The sequence below is a fragment of the Meles meles genome, chromosome 6 (genome assembly GCF_922984935.1).
Source record: "Meles meles chromosome 6, mMelMel3.1 paternal haplotype, whole genome shotgun sequence".
NCBI classification, from domain to species: Eukaryota; Metazoa; Chordata; class Mammalia; order Carnivora; family Mustelidae; genus Meles; species Meles meles.
In genome coordinates this window covers 109,815,112-109,836,661 of record NC_060071.1, presented here as the reverse complement: position 1 = coordinate 109,836,661, position 21,550 = coordinate 109,815,112, and the positions used below count along the sequence as shown (strand labels likewise).

At 35.4% G+C, this 21,550-nt stretch overlaps 1 protein-coding gene across 3 annotated transcripts in view; it reads right to left on the bottom strand.

Moving 5' to 3' along the window:
• ARID4A (AT-rich interaction domain 4A) overlaps positions 1-21,550 on the bottom strand; it is a 67,012-nt gene that overhangs the window by 42,413 nt on the left and 3,049 nt on the right. For all 3 annotated transcript variants that reach the window (XM_046007290.1, XM_046007292.1, XM_046007291.1), the window contains exons 3-10: positions 21,063-21,173; positions 19,042-19,107; positions 17,754-17,844; positions 9,458-9,537; positions 9,274-9,368; positions 7,192-7,324; positions 1,338-1,417; positions 339-415 (exon numbers count right to left, since the gene is read on the bottom strand). In XM_046007290.1, the coding sequence (XP_045863246.1) occupies positions 339-415; positions 1,338-1,417; positions 7,192-7,324; positions 9,274-9,368; positions 9,458-9,537; positions 17,754-17,844; positions 19,042-19,107; positions 21,063-21,173 (733 nt within the window). The remainder of the gene's footprint in view (positions 1-338; positions 416-1,337; positions 1,418-7,191; positions 7,325-9,273; positions 9,369-9,457; positions 9,538-17,753; positions 17,845-19,041; positions 19,108-21,062; positions 21,174-21,550) is intronic.

Below are 21,550 nucleotides of genomic sequence, written 5' to 3'. Positions count from 1 at the left end.
AATAACATTCAGAGTCAGAAGATCTGGACTCAAATTCAGCTGTCCCTTATAAAATGATACAGTAGACTTCAATATATCTGAGTCATAGTGTTATATTAATGTTTATTATTACTCTAGAAGATACTGTTAAAAAAATTAATGGTAAAACATGAAAAATTTACTTAAAAATTACAAATAAAATATTTTATCTAGACATTAAAAAAACAGCCATCAAATAAGAGTAGATATTACCTCTAAACAATGAAAATGGCACCAGAGAATATTCAGTCTTGGTTTAGTCACTATTTGCCATTTAAAGCCACATCATGAAATAATGGATTGAGTCATTCCTATTTTACCTGGTTTAGCAGAGAGCTCAGATTCAGGTAGACTGAGAATATCTACTTCCTTGATATCTTTTCTTGCTATAGAATAACTAATTACAGAGAAGAATAAAGGGAAGGGAAACCATTATTAAATAAAAATTATCACTTAAATAATATTAACACATAGAAAAATATAAACCTCAAAATCAAAATTATTTTGCCTATGTTTTAAAAAGACCACATATGTCCAAATCCTTAATAAAGGGCAGGAGGTAAATATACGCAAAACTAGTATCTTAATTCTTAAAATTCATATAATCAAAATACACCAGTATGAAACCTCACATTTATAATACTTTAATCTATGCAACCTTCCTACACACGGTATGGAGTACCTTCTATCAGCATGATATTTTCCTTATAGAAGCTACAATGTCTATTTTGATTTTTGTTATTTCTTAAATTTACTATTCAGTTTAGTAAAAGAAAAGACTTAGTAGAAGGTAATATTAAAATATTTTTATCACTGTAAGATATATTAAATTTTCTAGAGAATTACATCTCTCTCTCTAGACACACACACACACACACACACACACACACGCATATAATTTTTTTTTACATCCTTTTTGGGAAACAAAGCAGAGATTAAAGTTTCTAAAAACGTGACTTAATTAGAAAAAAAGTCAAAATAATTATTTTAGTAATATTCTAAGAAAATCCTATGAAAAGTTTCATAGTTCATCATATGAAATAGTATACATAATAAAAATACCAAATTTTTACAATTGAAGAGAAAACCAATACCATGCTTAATGAAACTTTTTAAATATTATTCTCACATATTGTTCAGTTTTTATATAAAATTTTTCAGAAAAAATAACTTACATTACAAAAAGTAAACCATATTATGTAATGACTTTTCAGTTCATGAAATGATCAGACTTTTAAAAATAAAGCTTGGACTGTGGAAGAGTTTATCATTGTGCTTTCATTTTCTTTCTCCCAATGTAACACTATTAAGGGACTCACAATTTAGAATCGAGAAATGATCGAACTAAACACTGGTCTTTTTTCACTGTGATGTCATCATTACAGCTGGGAGATATTACCTGAAATATAAAAGAAGAACAGTTTGGTTCCTAATTTCCCTTGCTAAAAAAACATATAATTTTTTGAAAACAATAATTCTGGATCCCCTTCACATCTCAAATTAATTACCTTTTGAAAGAAATAGTTTCATTGTTGGTAATTTCCATTATAAATAAGCTACTTAAAAAAGAAGGCTGCCTTCTTTTTATTTATTTTATTTATTTTTTATTATTTCCATTATAATTTCCATTATAAATGAGCTACTTAAAAAAGAAGGCTGCCACTTTGGAGAACAGTGTGGAGATTCCTGAAGAAATTAAGAATAGAGCTTCCCTATGACCCTGCAATTGCACTGCTGGGTATTTACCCCAAAGATACAGATGTAGTGAAAAGAAGGGCCATCTGTACCCCAATGTTTATTGCAGCAATGGCCACGGTCGCCAAACTGTGGAAAGAACCAAGATGCCCTTCAACGGATGAATGGATAAGGAAGATGTGGTCCATATACACAATGGAGTATTATGCCTCCATTAGAAAGGATGAATACCCAACTTTTGTAGCAACAGGGACGGGACTGGAAGAGATTATGCTGAGCGAAATAAGTCAAGCAGAGAGAGTCAATTATCATATGGTTTCACTTATTTGTGGAGCATAACAAATAACATGGAGGACATGGGGAGATGGAGAGGAGAGGGAGTTGAGGGAAACTGGAAGGGGAGATGAACCATGAGAGACTATGGACTCTGAAAAACAACCAGAGGGTTTTGAAGGGGTGGGGGGGGGAGGGGGAGGTTGAGGAACCAGGTGGTGGGTAATAGGGAGGGCACGTACTGCATGGAGCACTGGGTGTGATGCCAAAACAATGAACACTGTTATGCTGTAAATAAACAAATAAAAAATAAATAAAATTTAAATAAAAAAAAAGAAGGCTGCCTTCTTTTTATTTTATTTATTTTTAATTATTTAGTACACTGGTTTTCTAGATATTAAATTTATTCAGTCATTAGATTATACAGTGAATAGTTAATACAATATAAATTACAATGTAACCACCACTTCCAAAAATTAGGATTTATTCTAAGCTACATGTTTATTGTCCAAAAAGTAAAACATATGATCCATGATGAAAATGCGGAATATAATTTTTTTTAAAGATTTTATTTATTTAGAGAGAGAGAGAAAGAGAGTATGTGTGAGGTGGAGGAGGGCCATGGTGGTAAGACAGTGGAGAGAAAGAATCTCAGGCAAACTCCACGCTGAGCACAAAGCCCAACTCGGAGCTCAATCTCAGGACCTGAGATCATGACCTAAGCCAAAATCAAGAGTCTGAGCCACCCAGGTATTCCAACATATTATAATGTTTTAAAAATACACTTCAATCAAGAACTGTTTTGAAATCCTGTTTGTTCAAACACCTAGATTCTAAAAAAAACACCTAAGTTCCCTTTCTTACCAGAGCATTACAAATTTTAGTAATGAAAACAAATCAAAGAAAATCTGAGTAAGAACGTTTTTCTTTTTTAAAAGATCTTATTTATTTATTTATTTATTTTTATTTGACAGAGAGAGAAAGTCAGAGAGGAAACGCCAGCAGGGGGTGGAGCAGAGGGAGAGGGAGAAGCAGGCTCCCCGATGAGCAGGGAGCCTGATGCGCGCAGCTTGATCCCTGGACCCTGGGATCACGGCCTAAGCTGAAGGCAGAAGCTTGATGACCAAGCCACCCAGGTATCCCCTAAGAACTTTTTAATTTCTTAACTTTTTTTTTTCACAATTTTATTTATTTATTTGACAGAGAGAGATCACAAGTAGGCAGAGAGGCAGGCGGGGGGGGGGGGGGAGCAGGCTCTCCACTGATGATGTGGGGCTCGATCCCAGGACCCTGAGATCATAACCTGAGCCGAAGGCAGAGGCTTAACCCACTGAACCACCCAGGTGCCCCTAATTTCTTAATTTTAAAAAATAACAAATGTCTTAATGTTAGTAAATAGCTAATCTCTCTATAATTTTTAAAGCACTTAAATTTTTAAAAAAAATTAGTCTACTAATAAACTGCTGAAATTTATCTGCTCATTATCATCCCTACCACCAGCTCCTCTGCTACAACCTAGCATTATCCACAGAACTTTATGCAATGATGGAAATGTTCTGTAGGTGCACTGCTAAGCACCTGAAGGTGGCTAGTGCAACTTAGAAACTGAATTTTTAATTTTGTTTAGTTTTAATTAAGTTACATTTATATTTAGGGGCACCTGGGTGGCTCTGTCAGTTAAGTGACTGCCTTTGGCTCAGGTCATAATCCCAGGCTCCTGGGATCAAGCCCTGCATTGGGCTCCTTGGTCAGCAAAGAGCCTGCCTCTCCCTGCTTCTGCCTGCCGCTCTGCCTACTTGTGCTTTCTATCTCCCTGTCAAATAAATAAGTAAAATCTTCAAAAAAAAAGTTACATTTAAATTTATACAGTCACTTAGGACTCATGGCTATCAGATTAAATGGTTTATATCCAGATAATTAAAAATTCTTCACAGTCCTATCGGCTGTTTTAACATCAGATGGCAGTAAATGCTTGTCTGCTAGGTGCTGGTCGTTATTAGACTAATAACAGAGTTGTGTCTGTCCTCAAGGAGCTAACAGCATAATGGAGAGGTAAACACAAAAAGAACACCAAGGAGGGTAAGTACGGAAATATGAAAACACCTAGGAGGAAGACTCAACCCAACTGAGGAAAGGAAAAGGTATGGCAGCAAAGGCTTAAGGTCCGGTCTTAAAGGATGAGTAGGCACAGACAGGGCTTAATTACCTCACCTGTGAACCACTAAATAAGCCTCCAAATTGATTCCTGCCATTTCTAGTCGTTCCAACAATCTGGTCAACATACTACTATCTCATTAACATCCCAAAACATGCAGCTCAAATGATGTTACTCTTCTGCAAAATACTATGCAGAATTATGGCCCTCTTCTGCCTAGATCCAAATTATCTTCCCAGTCTTATTTCCTATGATTCCCTTATTTGTGCCCAATATTTAGCCAAATGGATTCCGAGAGCAAATAGTTTAATTAACAAACTCCTTGCTTCTCTGCTTTTACTTATCTTGTTTCCTCTAAGAAAGTCCTCTAGAGAAGCTTTAACTAACTTTAAAACCATGAAGGCTCAGTTCAAAAGCAACAGCTTCATGAAGGTGTTCTGGGTCTCCTTTATATAAATGTCATCTCTCAAGGCAAGATGTCCTAATGTTGAACATATACTACTATATATATAGTTACTTGAATTATTCTCTGCATTAAATTATGAAATTATCAAAAGTGAGGTTGGTGTCTTACTTTTATTTTCTACATCACTTGGCAAACAGTTAAGTCTGCTGAGTAAATAAGGAATTAAAAAAAACATGGGGCGCCTGGGTGACTCAGTGGGTTAAGCCTCTGCCTTCAGCTCAGGTCATGATCCCAGGGTTCTGGGATGGAGCCCCACATCTGGCTCTCTGCTCAGCAGGGAGCCTGCTTCTCCCTCTCTCTCTGCCTGACTCTCTGCCTACTTGTGATCTCTCTCTGTCAGATAAATAAATAAAATATTAAAAAATCTCGTGGCAAATTATGACCTAAATATTCTGAATCCTAACCCATTTACTTATCTGCCTGTGTGACTGAAAGGCTCAAAGGATTTCCAGACTTTTCTTATGTAAAGTAAATCTATTATATATAGCAACTGAATAATGTACTTACATGCACATAAAAACCTCTAAAAAATGGTCTGGGTTCTTTAAAGGATCTAATTTGGGACATGTTTTTGTGCCAACACTGTTGTTGGAGATATATGTGATAGCAAAATTCAAAAAATAAAATTCAGAGAAGGGGCACAGTTATGTTAGAGTGGTTAGGGGAGACTCTGTAGAAAAGGTAGGACTCAAGCTGAATCTTAAGAAGAGAGGAGTGGAAAAGGAGAAAATGAAAACAAGTATTACCAAGTATTATTGATTCCGCTCATGAAATAATTCTCTTGCCCATCTTTTCTTCTCATCCCTTCCCTGAGGAAGCAAAGACTAGATTTCTCTACCAACCCATCAGACTTGCCATTTCCAAAACCTAGGTGTACCATTCCTTTCCCCAATACCCTGTTCTACTCTACTGTCTGCACTAAGTTTTAAAAATGATGATAGAGGAGGATGCCTCTGTGGCTCAGTCGGTTAAGTGTCTGCCTTCAGCTCAGGTAGTGATCCCACAGTCCTGGGATCACGTCCCACATCAGGTTCCTTGCTCAGCGGGAAGCCTGCTTCTCCCTCTATCTGCCACTCCCCCTGCTTGTGCGCGCGCACTCTCTCTCTCTCTCTCTCCCTGGCAAAGAAATAAATCTTAAAAAAAAAAAAATGATGATGACAGAAGGGTGCCTGGATGGCTCAGTCTGTTAAGTGTCCAACTCTTAAGATCAGCTCAAGTCTTGATCTTAGGAATCATAAGTTCAAGCCCTGTGTTAGGCTTCATGGAAAAAAGAAAAAGGACTATACAATCTTTAATAGCTATGTAATCTCTAATTATATATAATTGATTCTTGAGGGCAGTGTGTTACAAAATTCGTACTTCTCTCTTTTCTAAGGAATTTAGAGCTGAACTCACTACATATCTTCAGTAAATACTAATTGATTTGATTTAAGGCAAGGGTAAAGGTTTAGAAGAGTTAAGTGTCTGACATGCAGCAGTTAAGAGAGGACCCGAGGGGCGCCTGGGTGGCTCAGTGGTTTAAGCCGCTGCCTTCAGCTCAGGTCATGATCTCAGGGTCCTGGGATCAAGTCCCGCATCGGGCTCTCTGCTCGGCAGGGAGCCTGCTTCCCTCTCACTCTCTCTGCCTGCCTCTCTGCCTACTTGTGATCTCTCTCTGTCAAATAAATAAATTAAAAATCTTTAAAAAAAAAAAAAAAGATAGGACCCGAGGACAGAGCTTACACTGAAAATGGGAAACAAACTAAGAGCTAGGATATCTTTAGATATCCATCTAAAGAATGCAGAATTGGGGGCACCTGGGTGGCTCAGTGGGTTAAGCCTCTGCCTTCGGCTCAGGTCATGATCTCAGGGTCCTGGGATCGAGCCCCACATCAGGCTCTGCTCAGCAGGGAGCCTGCTTCCCCCTCTCTCTGCCTGGTGCTCTGTCTCCTTGTGATCTCTTTCTCTTGCTCTGTCAAATAAATAAATAAAATCTCAAAAAAAATTAAAAAATGCAGAATTGATCCATAAGGCAGTCAGTGAATGTTTTATTGGGGGTTTTTTGGAGAATGGGACTATCATCATTAAATCAGTATATTAAAACTATTTCTCTATAAAAACTGCTTCTAGAAAAATATGAATTTAGCAAAAAGGTCAGGAATCAAGTTAAGGGAACTTACAGGTAATTACCATAACGTGAGTAAAAAATGATAATAGGAATAAGAAGAGACCACTGGACACATTTTGAAAGAAGAGCTGAAAAATCCCAGTAAACAACTGGTTATAGAAAATTAAAGAAAGAAAATAACAAGAGAAGAAAATGAAGTATGTGGGACCTAAGTAGGATTGCTCAACTCTGCAATGAAGTCCAAATTAAATTTATGTAATACTTTCAAAATATTTTAAATATTTTTAAAAAATCTATGTCAAACATTTGCTTGTTTGTTTATTTATTTAAATTTTAACTAGGCTCCACACCAATGTGGGGCTTGAACTCACAACCCTGAGATCAAGACGTGCATGCTTTACCGACTGAGCCAGCCAGGCACCCCCTTTAAGAAATATTTTAAATGGTTAATTAATTCTGCAAAGAAATCTGACTCACCAAGGCAGGATACCAATCAGTCTTCTCAGACGTAGATACCACACTTACAACTTTTCCTAATAATTCATCATTGAGACGTCGCTTATCTTCATCTTCCTCCTCACTACTTTCTTCTTCTTTTTCATCTTCATTACTAAAAGTCAGAATAACTTTATCAGGATCTTCACATAAGCCATTGCTGAGACAGAGTGGTGTGAGTTTAACATGTACAACTCAAATTTTTTTTTTTTTTTAGATTTTATTTATTTGATATATATAGAGAGATCAGAAGTAGATAGAGAGGCAAGTAGAGAGAGAGGGGGAAGCAGGCTCCCCACTGAGCAGAGAGCCCGATGTGGGGCTCGATCCCAGGACCCTGAGATCATGACCTGAGCCGAAGGCAGAGGCTTAACCCACTGAGCCACCCAGGCGCCCCTACAACTCAATTTCTAATGTAGATTACTCCAGAGTAGTAGTTTCTTCATTCTTATTGAAACTGAAGAGATAGATACTTCCCTAGTCCCAAACTAGTCCTGAGCTATCCGTGGTAACTCTTGAGTCCACGTCACTAGATGAATGAGGATTTGGACTTTGCTCTTATGCCAACCACCAGCTGGGACAGAAAAGTATAAACATGTCACCACGAACTACTTATTGTGCCAGTGCATTTTTTTTTAAAAAAGACTGTCCTTCCTACTTTTTATGCATGCCAGGTGCCAGATAATATAACTCTAATTTCCTAACAGGTTATGAAAAGATCACATTAAGAAACATGTGAGGGTTTAAGTTCACTTACCTAGACAATAAAATAAGCAGACAAACTCACAGTGAGGAAGTCTACAAAACTGGCCTGTACACTTCAAAAATGTCAAGGTAATGAAAAGGCAAAAAGAAAGAAAGTGCTGAAGAACTTTTCCAGATGAAAAGAGATTTAAGAACCATATAAACCAGGGGTGTCTGGGTGACTCAATAGGTTAAGCATCTAGGGTTAGGGTTAGGGTTAATCTGCCTGTGGCTCAAGTCATCATCTCAGGGTCCTGGGACTGAATCCCACATCTGGCTCCCTGCTCGGCGAGGAGTCTGCTTCTCCCTCTGCCCCTCACACCTACTCATGCTCACTCACTCTCTCACTCTGGCTCTGTTCTCTCTCTCAAATGAATAAAGTCTTAAAAGAAAAAAAAAAAAAGAACCATATAAACTAAATGTAATGCACGGCCTTGGATTGGATCCTGGATTCAGGGGATGCTTCTAAAGGTTACTATTGGGCCAACTGGCAAAATCTGAAATATGAATTACATATTAGATAATAGCATTCGATTAATGTTAAATTTTGATAATCTGAATTTGATAATCATACTTTGACTATGTAAGAGAATTTCCTTAAACTTCAAGTGTTTAAAGGTAGGTCTGATGCTTGCAATACCCTCTTCAAGGTGGTTTGACCAATTAATATTATCATTAAATAAAAAATAATCATATATACCTACAGAGTGAATAAGTCAAAATGTTGCAAAATATTTTAAGTTAGTGAATCTAAATGATAAGTATATGAAAGCTTACTGTGTAATTTTTTTTAAAGATTTATTTTTAGACAGTAAAAGGGGAGAGAATGTGCACAAATGGGGTTAAGGAAAGGCGGATAGGAAGAGAATCCCAAGCAGACTGCCTGCTGAGTGCAGAGCCCAACATGGGGCTCCATCTCACAACCTGAGATCCTGACCTGAGCTGAAACCAAAAGTCAGATGCTCAACTGACTGAGATACCTAGAAGCCCCGAAAGTTTATGTATAATTTTTAAGTTTGAAGTGTTTTTGAGATGAAAAGGTTGAAAAATGTATTTACTCACTTAAAATAGAAAAAAACTATCAATTAAGGAATTTGGCAAAGTAACTCAAGACAAAATACCCTTTTTGAAAAAGGCGTTGTGATAATTCTTGGACAAAGCAAAGGGAATAATTAAGAACAAGATCTGCTCAAGGTAAAATGTCTAATGTAAGGATACAAGATACTATGGAAAAGTTACCTGAACAATTTTAGCCATCCTAGAAAAATCATTTGTTTAATTTGTAATAACTGTAACATTACTGTATATGAAAACACTCACACAGGAAGAGAGGACCTCCTTCCTCTGTTTGTCTTCTTCGCAATTACTGGAGTTCCAAAATGCTCTGGATTTGTTAAGGGAAGCTGGTCAAGTGTCTAGGTAAGAAACAACAGACAAATTAAATCAAATTTTGCCTTGATGTCAGAAGTTATTCAACCCAAAAAGCCTACTGATGGCACCCTACCTCACTCTCAGCAAAATGTCTCTCTCCTTTTAGGCAAAGTGAAGTGCGTCTCAGTGTTCTCTCATCACCATCATCAAACACTAAAATAAGCAAGAGATACCAGAGAATTAATGCACACTGAGAAAAAATATCACTGCAGAGAATGCTATTATTGCTATTTATCCTGGCTTAACATTTGTAAGAATCATTATTTGTTATTTTTCAAAACCTTTTAAAATGTGCATACTACGGGGCGCCTGGGTGGCTCAGTGGGTTAAGCCGCTGCCTTCGGCTCAGGTCATGATCTCAGGGTCCTGGGATCGAGCCCCGCATCGGGCTCTCTGCTCAGCAGCGAGCCTGCTTCCCTCTCTCTCTCTCTGCCTGCCTCTCAGTCTACTTGTGATCTCTCTCTGTCAAATAAATAAATAAAATATTTTAAATTAAAAAAAAAATGTGCATACTACATTTTTCATTCTGTAGCTGTCAAAGAGATGAAGGTTAAATGTCTGACCCCAACTGCTTAGGTGTCTCCATTCATTTGTTCAATGTCTATCACTACAGAACCACCTTCCTTAAACCATTAACAACCTAGTCAAAGCAAGAATTATTATCTTTAATCCTAGAAAAATGAGCAAAAACCTAGTTTAAAAAAAAGTATTGTGGGTTTGTTCCCAACAGTTATCAATGAAGTACCTCTTACTTCCAGAAACTGTATGCCTTCTGGTAATGTTTCTTGGATTACTGGACTCTTCTTTTTACCTCCATGGTAACTTACTATAGTAGAAGTACTGGCTGCCAAATTCTAAAGTCCTAAGATTCAACTTTTTTCTTTTGCTAGAAGAGGATGCGAGAAGTTTAGAAATAGGGCACCTGGGTGGCTCAGCCGATTAAGTGTCTGCCTTCAGCTAGGGTCATGATACCAGGGTCCTGGGATAGAGCCCCATAACGGGCTCCCTGCTCAGTGGGGGGTCTGCCTCTCCCTCTGCTATTTGCTCACTTGCTCTCTCTCTCTCTCAATAAATAAAATATTTTTTAAAAAGTTTAGAAATAGAAGTTGAAACAAGGAAACATCAGAAAGATGAAATTTTTTTAAAATTCAAAATGTTAGTCATAATTGCACAGAAGCTTCCTCAGAAGTTTTTACTACATTTTTAAAAAATCATACTACGTGGAAACTATGTTTAAACATTTCAGGGGAATGGGGGTAAGGAATTTAACATTTTAACACTTTAATTCTCCATATAACTAGCTATATTATTTTTATAGGTTTAATTTTTCAGAAACGCACTCTTATTTTAACATATAACATATACAAAGTTCATTTTTAAAAAATGCTCTCAGAAAAAAAAATTTCCTTATTCTTAAAGTGTTTAAAGGTAGGTCTGATGCTTGCAATACCCTCTCAAGGTAAGGGATTGATTGCCCAGCATTATGAAGAAATAAAATATAAAAAAGATGAGATCCCTACCTCAGATACTTATAATACAAATATCAATTAATATGTGTATATCTTATGAAAATAACATATACATAGGAAGGCATATATAGACAAAAATAATTACGTTAAGATTTAATTCCAATACAATTCTAGAGGTTTTTCCATTCTAACAGAGTAAGTTAGTATTAATAAAGGGAAATTCTACATTACTTTAATATTTAATCATAAACTTATTTTTTTCATGCTAAGAACTTATATAAGAGTACTGAACTTCTTCAATATTTATCTATCTCAGTCAATTCTTCTCTTAGACTAAAGACATCTAGTTTAAATTCTCTTACATGCAGGAGACAATGCAGAGAAAATGAAAAGTTCCTGAAGCACATATTCAAAGAACCATAATGATTCCACAAAAGGAGCTGTGTTATACTCTGTCAACGATGCAGAAATTAATGACCACCTGCAGACACAATGACAGGATAAAACACAACATCCTCTAACAATCACATTACTAATCTACACTTGATTAACAGTGCTCTAAACATTTGTAACAAAACTATGATTCATATGGTGTCAAGTCTAATGAATCGACCACTCTTCCTTTAAAAATCCAAGATCATGAAATTATTGTACCAAACGTAAAATAATTCATGTATTAATATCCCTAAATATATTAAAGAATGAAACCTTAAAAGTTCCTTAATGCCTACAATATGAAAGATGGTAACAACAGACACACATTCACACTCATATGCACACACCTTTAAGTGGAGGTATGAGGAAGGAAAATAAGACTATAAGACCAGTGAATAATATTAAATTTATGCAATAAGATGTTTTTCAGTGTTTCATTGTTCTAATGAAAAATTTCCAAATTTCTTTGAAGATTTTATTTATTTGAGAGAGAGAGAGAGAGAGCAGGAATAGAGGGAGAGGGAGAAGCAAGCTCACTGAGCAGGGAGCCCAACATGGGGCTTAATCCCAAGGTCCTGGGATCATGACCTGAGCCAAAAGCAGATGCTTAACTGACTGAGCCACCCAGGTGGCCCTCTGATGAAAAATTTCAGTATCTTTAGTTCTTGCTTTAAAAAAAAAAATCACTTCGAAATAAATCAGATTTTTGAAGGAAAAAATGCATTTCACTTCAATATACTTTATCATGGGTAGAAATACTGTAAGAACAAAAAGAACTTCTCTAAAGGGAATTATAGTACCAATAACAGTTTCACAGTGTTACACAGGAATACTTTCAACTTTGAGAGAACAAAGAGAAAAGGTTTAAATTTATTTTTAACTCCTAAAACACCTTTACAAAGGCATGTATTTAAGTACTATATACAAGTTTGAAATGCTATGTAACCATTCAAGATTTCCTGAACGATGGAAAAGTCAACATCATAGTGAAACTATTAGTCATGACATCCCTGATTATCAAAATCATGAGGAAGTTCCATCCATAAAAAACTTCCTCTAGAACTTTCGTGTTAGAAGTATCATCTAAAGAACACCAAATTTGCAGGTACTGAGGAATGACTCTGGCATTCTGGCAAGAGCGAAACAATTAACTGGTGTAGACAGTAAATACAGCTCTTTTTAGTTCAAGATGTATACTAAAGTATGCCAACAGAAAAAATTCAGACTATAAGGATTTAGTAATTCTATGAAATATTTTATATTCGTCAAAACTGGCATCTGAATGGACTGCTGAGTGCAAAGGAGTATAAATGCAGTATCTCTGGGAGCGCCTGGGTAGCTCAATCAGTTAGGTGTCTGCCTTCAGCTCAGGTCATGATCTCGGAGTCCTAGGATTGCCCAAGGTTGTGCTCCCTGCTCAGTGGGGAGTCTGCATCTCCCTCTCCCTCTGCCCCTTCCAGCCACTCATGTGCTCTCTCTCAAATAAATATATAATTTTTTAAAAAGTGATACCTCGGGGCGCCTGGGTGGCTCAGTGGGTTAAGCCGCTGCCTTCGGCTCAGGTCATGATCTCAGGGTCCTGGGATCGAGTCCCGCATCGGGCTCTCTGCTCAGCAGGGAGCCTGCTTCCCTCTCTCTCTCTCTGCCTGCCTCTCTATCTACTTGTGATCTCTCTCTGTCAAATAAATAAATAAAATCTTAAAAAAAAAAAAAAAAAAAAAGTGATACCTCTATTACTGTATTGCTGTAAATACTGAAACATAATTTCAAGCTAAGTCTCTCTCAATAATGTTGCTCAGGGGCGCCTGGGTGGCTCAGTGGATTAAGCCGCTGCCTTGGGCTCAGGTCATGATCTCAGGGTCCTGGGATCGAGCCCCGCATTGGGCTCTCTGCTCCGCAGGGAGCCTGCTTCCTCCTCTCTCTCTGCCTGCCTCTCTGCCTACTTGTGATCTCTCTCTCTGTCAAATAAATAAATAAAATCTTTAAAAAAAAAAAAATGTTGCTCATACTAGACAAAACAATGCCTATGCAAACAAATACACAAACCCTAACTCTAAACTGTTAATAGAAACAGAAGCAACAGGGATCTATCTACTAAATACAAAAGCTCTACCCGTGATCACATTCACTGTTAGATGCTGGAGGATAGTAAGATAACAACAGTAAATTAACTTTATCTCTCTAAAGATATAATTAGTTATCACTTATTAAGCTTCTATCATGTATTAATCCTCACAACAGCCTCTGCAAGGTAGGAATCACTATCTTGCTTTTATAAAGAAACTGAGAATCTGAAAGCTACAGTTTTGTTAAGGCAGATCAAAATAGGCATGAAGCAGGGGCATAAAATGAACACAGGAAAAAAAGTCAAGAATTCTGACTTTACAAAAAGAAAATATTATTATATCTGTGTATAGCAGTTACAATTAGTAAAATATTTTATATCTACATTTACATATTAATTAATATTTCACATAATGGGAAAACTTTAAAATTACATACCTTAGGTATAACCAATAGTTCTGTTACATAAAATTATCTGTGATACAGAAGTCCCTCTGCAGCCAAGATCAAAAACTTCAGAAATCAAGAAACTTAAGAAATTAGCACTCAAATGTATAATGAAATTGACAAAGTATCATGGGAATGCCAATTCTTATGGAAGGCTATTTAAACAATAGGTTAAAGTGTATCACAGGAATGCATAGGCTTCTTTTGGCTTAGTACTTTTTTTCTTAATGATTTTCTAGTCAGTGGAATAACCACCGGTTTTTGAAAACATTCGTGGACGATGTTGGTAATAAAAAAACTAGTCGTTAAGAGGTTCTAAGTAAATTAAAAAGCCTTATAAACCAGAAGCACATGCTACAAAAATCAGTCCATTCACCAGTTTAATCTAAACCTCCTCTACTCCATTAACTAGAACTTCCATGAGATCTGATCCAACTAACATGCAAAACAGTAATCACAAGACAGAAAAAAATCCTGAGTCTTAAAAAGCATTTGTCACAAAAATATATAAATAATCAAATAGATTTTTATTTTTTCAATTTTAGAGAGAGAGAGCGCATGCAACAGCATGAAGGGGGAGGTAGAGAGAGAATCTCAAGCAGACTCCATGCTGAGTGCAGAGACCAACACGGAACTAAATTTCAGGACCCCGAGATTCTGACCCGAGCTGAAACCAAGAGTTAGATACTTAACCGAATGACCCACTGAGGTGCCCCATTATCAAATAGATTTTAGTGTAAAATTTGATACATTACATATATGTGTATATGCATTTTATATGTAAATTACTAAAATAACAATTCTGTCCTTTACATTTTCCTATTTTTCAAGTACACTGTGTTATTTTTACATTCCAAAAAGGCAAAAGAAGAATAGTTTTAGAATGTCCTATTGACAACTGTATTTACCAAGAGTTCATGGCAACATTCAAGTGAAGATACAAATTCCAAATCCTAATTTTGATACCTTTTGAATGACTAGACAGGTAACACATTTCCATACATTACACATATCTTATCTTTCAGGCAAAGAGAAGAACTGCCAAGTGAATAAATTATGCTAGGAAACACTGTTTTATGATAGGAAGAGGAACTATTTCTGAGGCTCAAAGAAACAAAAAAAAATCCATAAGCTGGAGCTATTTATTATTCAATATTAGAGGGAAAGGTGTTATTAGGTTTTTTTAAAAATTAGGTTATATTAGCCAATTAAAACCTGGCTATTCAACTATCAAAGAAAAAATACCTAAGTATGTAAGTTATTATCAGACTCATCAGATAATTTTTGATCACCAATGATCACAACTCTTATTTGATCCAAACTGGTAGCATGGTATCCTCTTTTCTTTTGCTTCTAATAGTCAAATTTTGAGGTCACTTCAAATTAAAAAATGATACGGAAATCATAATACTTTGTGTAACTTTCTGATTCTACTTAGATAATACCTCACCAGGAAGTAGAAAACAAGAAAAATTTCAGAAAAAAGGAATTAAACCCACAAGGTAGTAGTCACTCAATTAAAGAAAAATATAGAACACTCAGGATCTGTGAGAGAGGACACATTTTATTTTGCCATCTTTTAGGCTCATTATGCTCTTAATCATTCTTTATATGGGCTACATCCTTCAGGACCTAAATATTCTTTATGGCAGGGTGTTTTATTAAACATACTTAAGTGAACAATGCTTTTTAACATCTTAAATTTTTTAGGTCACTTGCTGTCATTATGCAGATGCAAAAACACTTAAATATTTTGAATTTTTCTCCTGAATAAGTGTCTGTTTCTCCAAGTATTGACTGTAACTAAATGCGTACTACCTGCATTAAGTTCACCCAATGTAATTAGAAAAAGAAAGATTCTTGGGTTGCCATCCCAGGACCTAGTAAATTGAAGAGATCTGAAGTCCTCAAATCCTCATTTTTTAAAACAAGCACCAAGTGATTCTTACGTACACAAATGCTTGATACACGAATTACATGCAATTAAGATTCTAAGCTCTTTCAGAACAAGAATTATACAATTTCTTCTGTAATTACCCATCATAGAAAATCACCACAGAGAATGCTCACTAGCAACTAGCTTTTAGAAATGCTAAAATGCCATTCATAAGAGGATAAAGATCTGTTATTCTGGAGTGCAGAAGCCCAAAATGTGAAAACCTGAAAAGTATCACTTCTGCAGAAGCATAAGCATTATATCAGTAAAACTTCACAACTACTGTCAATGAAGCCTCGATATTAAGTACCAAATAGGATGCAATATTAGTATTTGAATACACATCATATAATCTTGCATAATTTTGCATACATGAATACCTGTAATTTTTACCACTGGTTTAATACAGTAAAATTGTATTTACTTGATCTCTAAGAGTTAAGATTAAACTTGGTTTTAAATCTCTAACAACTATCAACAGCCACAATTAAGCTACCTAAAAATAAGTAGTTCAGAATACCAGCACTGTTGTGAACCAACATCAATTTCCAGGAGGTTCAAGAAGAACAAAAATGGTTAGGAAATAGTAGTTACATAAAACAAATTGTTACTGCTAATAAAAACTGCAGAGTTAAGATCTAGGAAGAACAATTTTTAACCAAAGCATGTACTTCACAGCTTTGAGCATCACCTGAAGATGAATGACTTTTACCCAAAGCAACAATTCAAGTAAACTAAAAGTAAACCTATAGGATCACTTATTTTCCTTCTTTAAGGAAACCACACCATAATTACATCACTTATACCAGGACATAAATGTAAAAACCAAACAATGGTATAGATGTTCAGTGTAAAACAAAGGACTGGATTATTATCCACAGGACTGTGTAGTTTCAATGTACTGAGAAGAGATTTGGAAATGTTAATCATTGTTATTTTTATCAACATAATGACAGCAACTATGTAACTACTACATTTAGGTTTTAGTTTACATGTATTAAGACACTTGTTGCTACTCACGGCAATAAAGTTTTTTATAGCCAGTATAAGCTTATGCATGGAATGTTAAGTATGCATTCTCATTAGTAGCACATGTATCTTTCCTGAAAGGTGTACGGAGACCTGACTGGATCAAAAAATCAAAAATTAATCTATGATCATCTAGACTTGAATCTACTCTGATTAGAATTTTTTTAGGCTTTAAATTCCGTGGTAACATCTGTAGTACCCTTATTTAAAACAGGCAGCAATACAATAAAAGACTGCAACTGTACAATCTTGACTGTAATTACAGGAAAAGTAAAAAAGTCTGATTAGTTTAATACTAACTTGTATCAACTTTCTAATGGAAGAAAATAACCATATAACTTAACTTTCTTAAAAAGAAATAATCTACAAAACAAACTGGGGGTTGCTGGGGGGAGGTGGGGTTGGGAGAGGGGGAGGGTGTTATGGACATTGGGGAGGGTATTTGCTATCGTGGGTGCTGTGAAGTGTGTAAACCTGGCGATTCACAGACCTGTACCCCTGGGGATAAAAATACATTATATGTTTATTAAAAAAAAAAAAATTGGAAGGGGAGGCGAACCATAAGAGACTATGGACTCTGAAAAACAACCTGAGGGTTTTGAAGGGTTGGGGGAGGGAGGTTGGGGGAACAGGTGGTGGGTAATAGGGAGGGCACGTATTGCATGGAGCACTGGGTGTTGTGCAAAAACAATGAATACTGTTACACTGAAAAAATAAATAAATTAAAACAAAACAAAACAAAAAAAAAAGAAAAAAAAAAAAAGAAATAATCTAGGTAGCCTAAAAAAGAAGTACATTCTTGGATGAAAGAGTACCAAGTGACCAAAGAGGTAATTATCTTTGTTGCCAGCAGGTGTCATTAAAATTTTAACAACTATATCAAGTAAACTGACAAAAAATACATATTTCTCAACATAATTCAGTGTATTTACAAAATACAGGTATATGCAATCCCAAATTAAATTCTACGTGTTAAATTAACTACTTACCCACAGTGTACCAACTAGCATCTGTCAACTTGCTGATAATAGCCTCCTGAAAGGATCCATCAGATGTCCTTGTTTCAACAATAGCTCCAACCTAAAACCCAGTATCAAAATTTTATTATCAAATTTAAATAAACCAAATCATTCCCACCAACTATATGACCTGGGTTAAAAAGAAAAAAATACCTATGATAATTCTAGTTCACACTGACTTAGATCTTTATCATTTATAGTGCTCATGTATTTATCATGCAATTTGAACCTCAAAATGCTTTGACCATGTAAGGTTATTATTACCCTTATTTTACACATTGAATACTGTGGCTCAGATGAGATGACAAGAACCCAGTCTCTTAAGTCTTACTTCAGAACTTTTATACTACATCACATTGCCTTCAAGGAAATTGTGGAATGCAAGAACCAGAAAACTGTAAGATAACAAAAGTAGCTTCAATTTTCTTTCACAGAAATACTGAATATTGGATTCAGCATTCGTCTTTAAGGGACCTTTTAGATAAAGGTTCACCTGGAGAAAGAGGGATGGATCAGTTGACCTTCTTTCAGCTTCCATATCAGATATATCAGAGATATGAGATATTAACCGAAGTGGTACTCTGACATAACAAAAATTTGTTATATCAACAAATGGCCAGAAATCGATGGAAAACACAATATACGTATCCACTAAATTGAATTATGAAGTAAATATACTTTACTTGATACGTTAGAACAAAAAAAGATTCAAATTTATGATACTAGTGTATTATTTAGCAGGCTAAATATCTCTGACGACAATGCTAAGATATTCAATCCAAGAGTTCAAAACAAAAGGTGGCTAAAAACTCATGTCTATGTATACTAAATTACCCTCTGTAAGATGATTTATCTTCCTAAACTAAGGATACAGCCAGTGTAACATAATTTATACTAACTCTATTTAAAAAAAAAAATTTTTTTTTAAGATTTTATTTATTTGACAGACAGAGATCACAAGTAGGCAGAGAGGCAGGCAGAGAGAGAGAGAGGAGGAAGGACGCTTCTTGCTGAGCAGAGAGCCTGATGTGGAACTCGATCCCAGGACTCTGGGATCACGACCTGAGCCAAAGGCAGAGGCTTTAACCCACTGAGCCACCCAGGCGCCCCTATACTATCTCTATTAACACTTCATTTGTATTTTTCTTTTCTTATTAACATTCTTATAAATTTTAAAACTATGAAAGTAAAATTCAGTAACTGACCATATGTATTTGTGATTTATCATTACAAACTTTAAACTGCTGAACATACGTACTCTTAAAGGACCCTTTACTTGGTCATCTTGCACCAATTGTGTAGTATTATCCTGTTTCAGGAGTACCTGGAAAACATTTTTTGCACAATAATTTGCATACTACTTTTAAAACAACATGTTTATGAAGTATGCAGTCTTTAATCTACATGTTCTTACCATCCTGGGCTTACTTCTGTTTTACTTACTTCTTACATTGTCTTATATTTGTGTTTATTGTTTCTCTCATTAACTGTGAGCTCCTTGAGGGCTAGAATCCTCCTTCACCATTATATCCTCAGCAGTTAGCAAATGTCAGTGCATATTACAGGCACTTCATAAATGTTTGCTGAATTAATGAACTATGTAAGATTTATAATTTGTAGTGATTATTGTAAAAGTTTAAAACTGCCTTCTTTTTTATCAAGTTATAAAAGGTTCTGTCACAAAGTATATAAAAAACAGTATCAAACTTTTATTGCCCACATTCAAGGTAAATTAAAACCAGAACACCATTGGTCGTTTATAAAGTAAACTTAAATAATCATGATAGGTAGTTCAGTGACAACTAAGAGCTCTTTTTTTACTATAAATCCTCCCAAACATGCAGTGTAATAATCATGCACACAGACCAAGTACTCAAAATATGAAAACTGAAATTCCCTATAATGTATAACAAGTCCTCCCCAATCACTGTACCGATTTTACATAAATATATCAAGAACCACAATATTAACAGAAAGTTTAAATTCTCAACGAAATCCAAGTAAATATTTAGTAATCAAATCCCATATAGCTGACACAGTAAAAAAGGCCAAATGAAACGAAGAAACAAACGTCAAATGATATTGTAACAATTCCAGAAGAAAAATTTCATCAGATCAAAATTTAAAAAGAAATCTCATAATAATCACAGATAAATCTATTTATCTGCCACACAGATCATATTCTTCTAGTTCAATGGTTCTCAAACTCAACATGCAGCAGAAACACTTGAAGGACTTCTTAAAATACAATCACTGGACCTTGGTCACAGAGTTTCTGACTCAGTAGGTCTGGGGTCTGGGTCTGAGCATTTGCACTTCCAGCAAGTTCCCAGATAAGGATGATGCTGCTGGTCCAAGGCCACACTCAGAATAACTGTTCCAGGTCATTTACTCATTCAACATATTTTGAGTGCCCTACTATGTATAGTGCCCTATTATGTATCAAGCACTACTCTAGTGTTGAGGGCAGAACAAGTCTAACATGTCCTCCTTCTATGGTGCTTAATTCTTATAGGAAAAGATTAGATGTGGAAGTGAAAAGCAAACTGCAAAACTGAAAGTACAACATGATCCAACAACAACAACAACAATAATACTGTTACGGTAGGCACTGCACAGTATTTGATAGGCCATATCAAATCTCTCTGGAGTAGTATCGAAGAGGACATTCATGAACTTTATTATACAGCTCTGTAATGTTAAAAATGTTTATAATAAACATGGATTACACTTGTAATTTAAGTAAGATTATTAAAAGCATTTATATAGGAATACTACTGGACAGAAACACAAAAATGATAATAGTAGTTTCTGAGAGGTAAGCTATGGGTATTAATCCTTTGGCACTTTTCTGTATTTCCAAATATTGCACCAGAATAATGTGGTGACTTTTTTCTGCTCATAAAAGCATCTTGAAAATAAAAAATTCTTAAATCATTTTTAACAATGTCTTAAAAACAATTTCAATTACATTATTTTTCCTAATCACTTGACATCGTCTCTACCTGAACATTATGAAAGAGAAGAAAACAGATCATAGCCTAAGTAAACATGCCACAACAGCAGAGAGCCAAATATAAGTCTCATAAACATGGTATTTTCAGAGAAGCATTTTGGAATAACTTCTCATTCTGAGTTCCTTATTTCGTAATTTTTAATGTGCTTTTCCTATAGTTTTGTATACAATAGGCCTTTCACATAAAATGCTGATTTGCAGTGTCCCCATCCCGAATTCTCTTCAATACAGGTTGCATTTAAATTTAAAAAAAAAAAAATTACCTTAACTTTTACCAGCCTTTTCACAGTCTTAATTTTTGCCTCACAGAAGGCACCTCGGTACTTGGCACTGACATCAGTTCCCACTGTCAGATAGGCAGGCTCATCCGCCGCCTGATGGAAGAACATAAAATGTGAATGTCACTACTATTCTCCCCTACTCCAACCTCAAGCCTCTTTCATTAAAAGGTTCTATATTTAAAGTAGTAAGAACATTAATAGTATTGTTTACTATAATATTAATAATTTGAAAAATAATTATTAATAATTTAAATAATTAATAATTTGAAAAATACCCCTAAAGCAAGCAATTACATTCCTTTACTACTATAAACTATGTCCTGACAACAAAACATTTTAAGTTTTAACTGAGAAGTTTCAGTAAGGTCATATGATCATGTTTTTCGTCCAGATACAAAATGTTTCAACAATTCTACAATTTATTTAAGAAATGAACATATTTAAAAAGAAAACAAAAAACAAGGGCACCT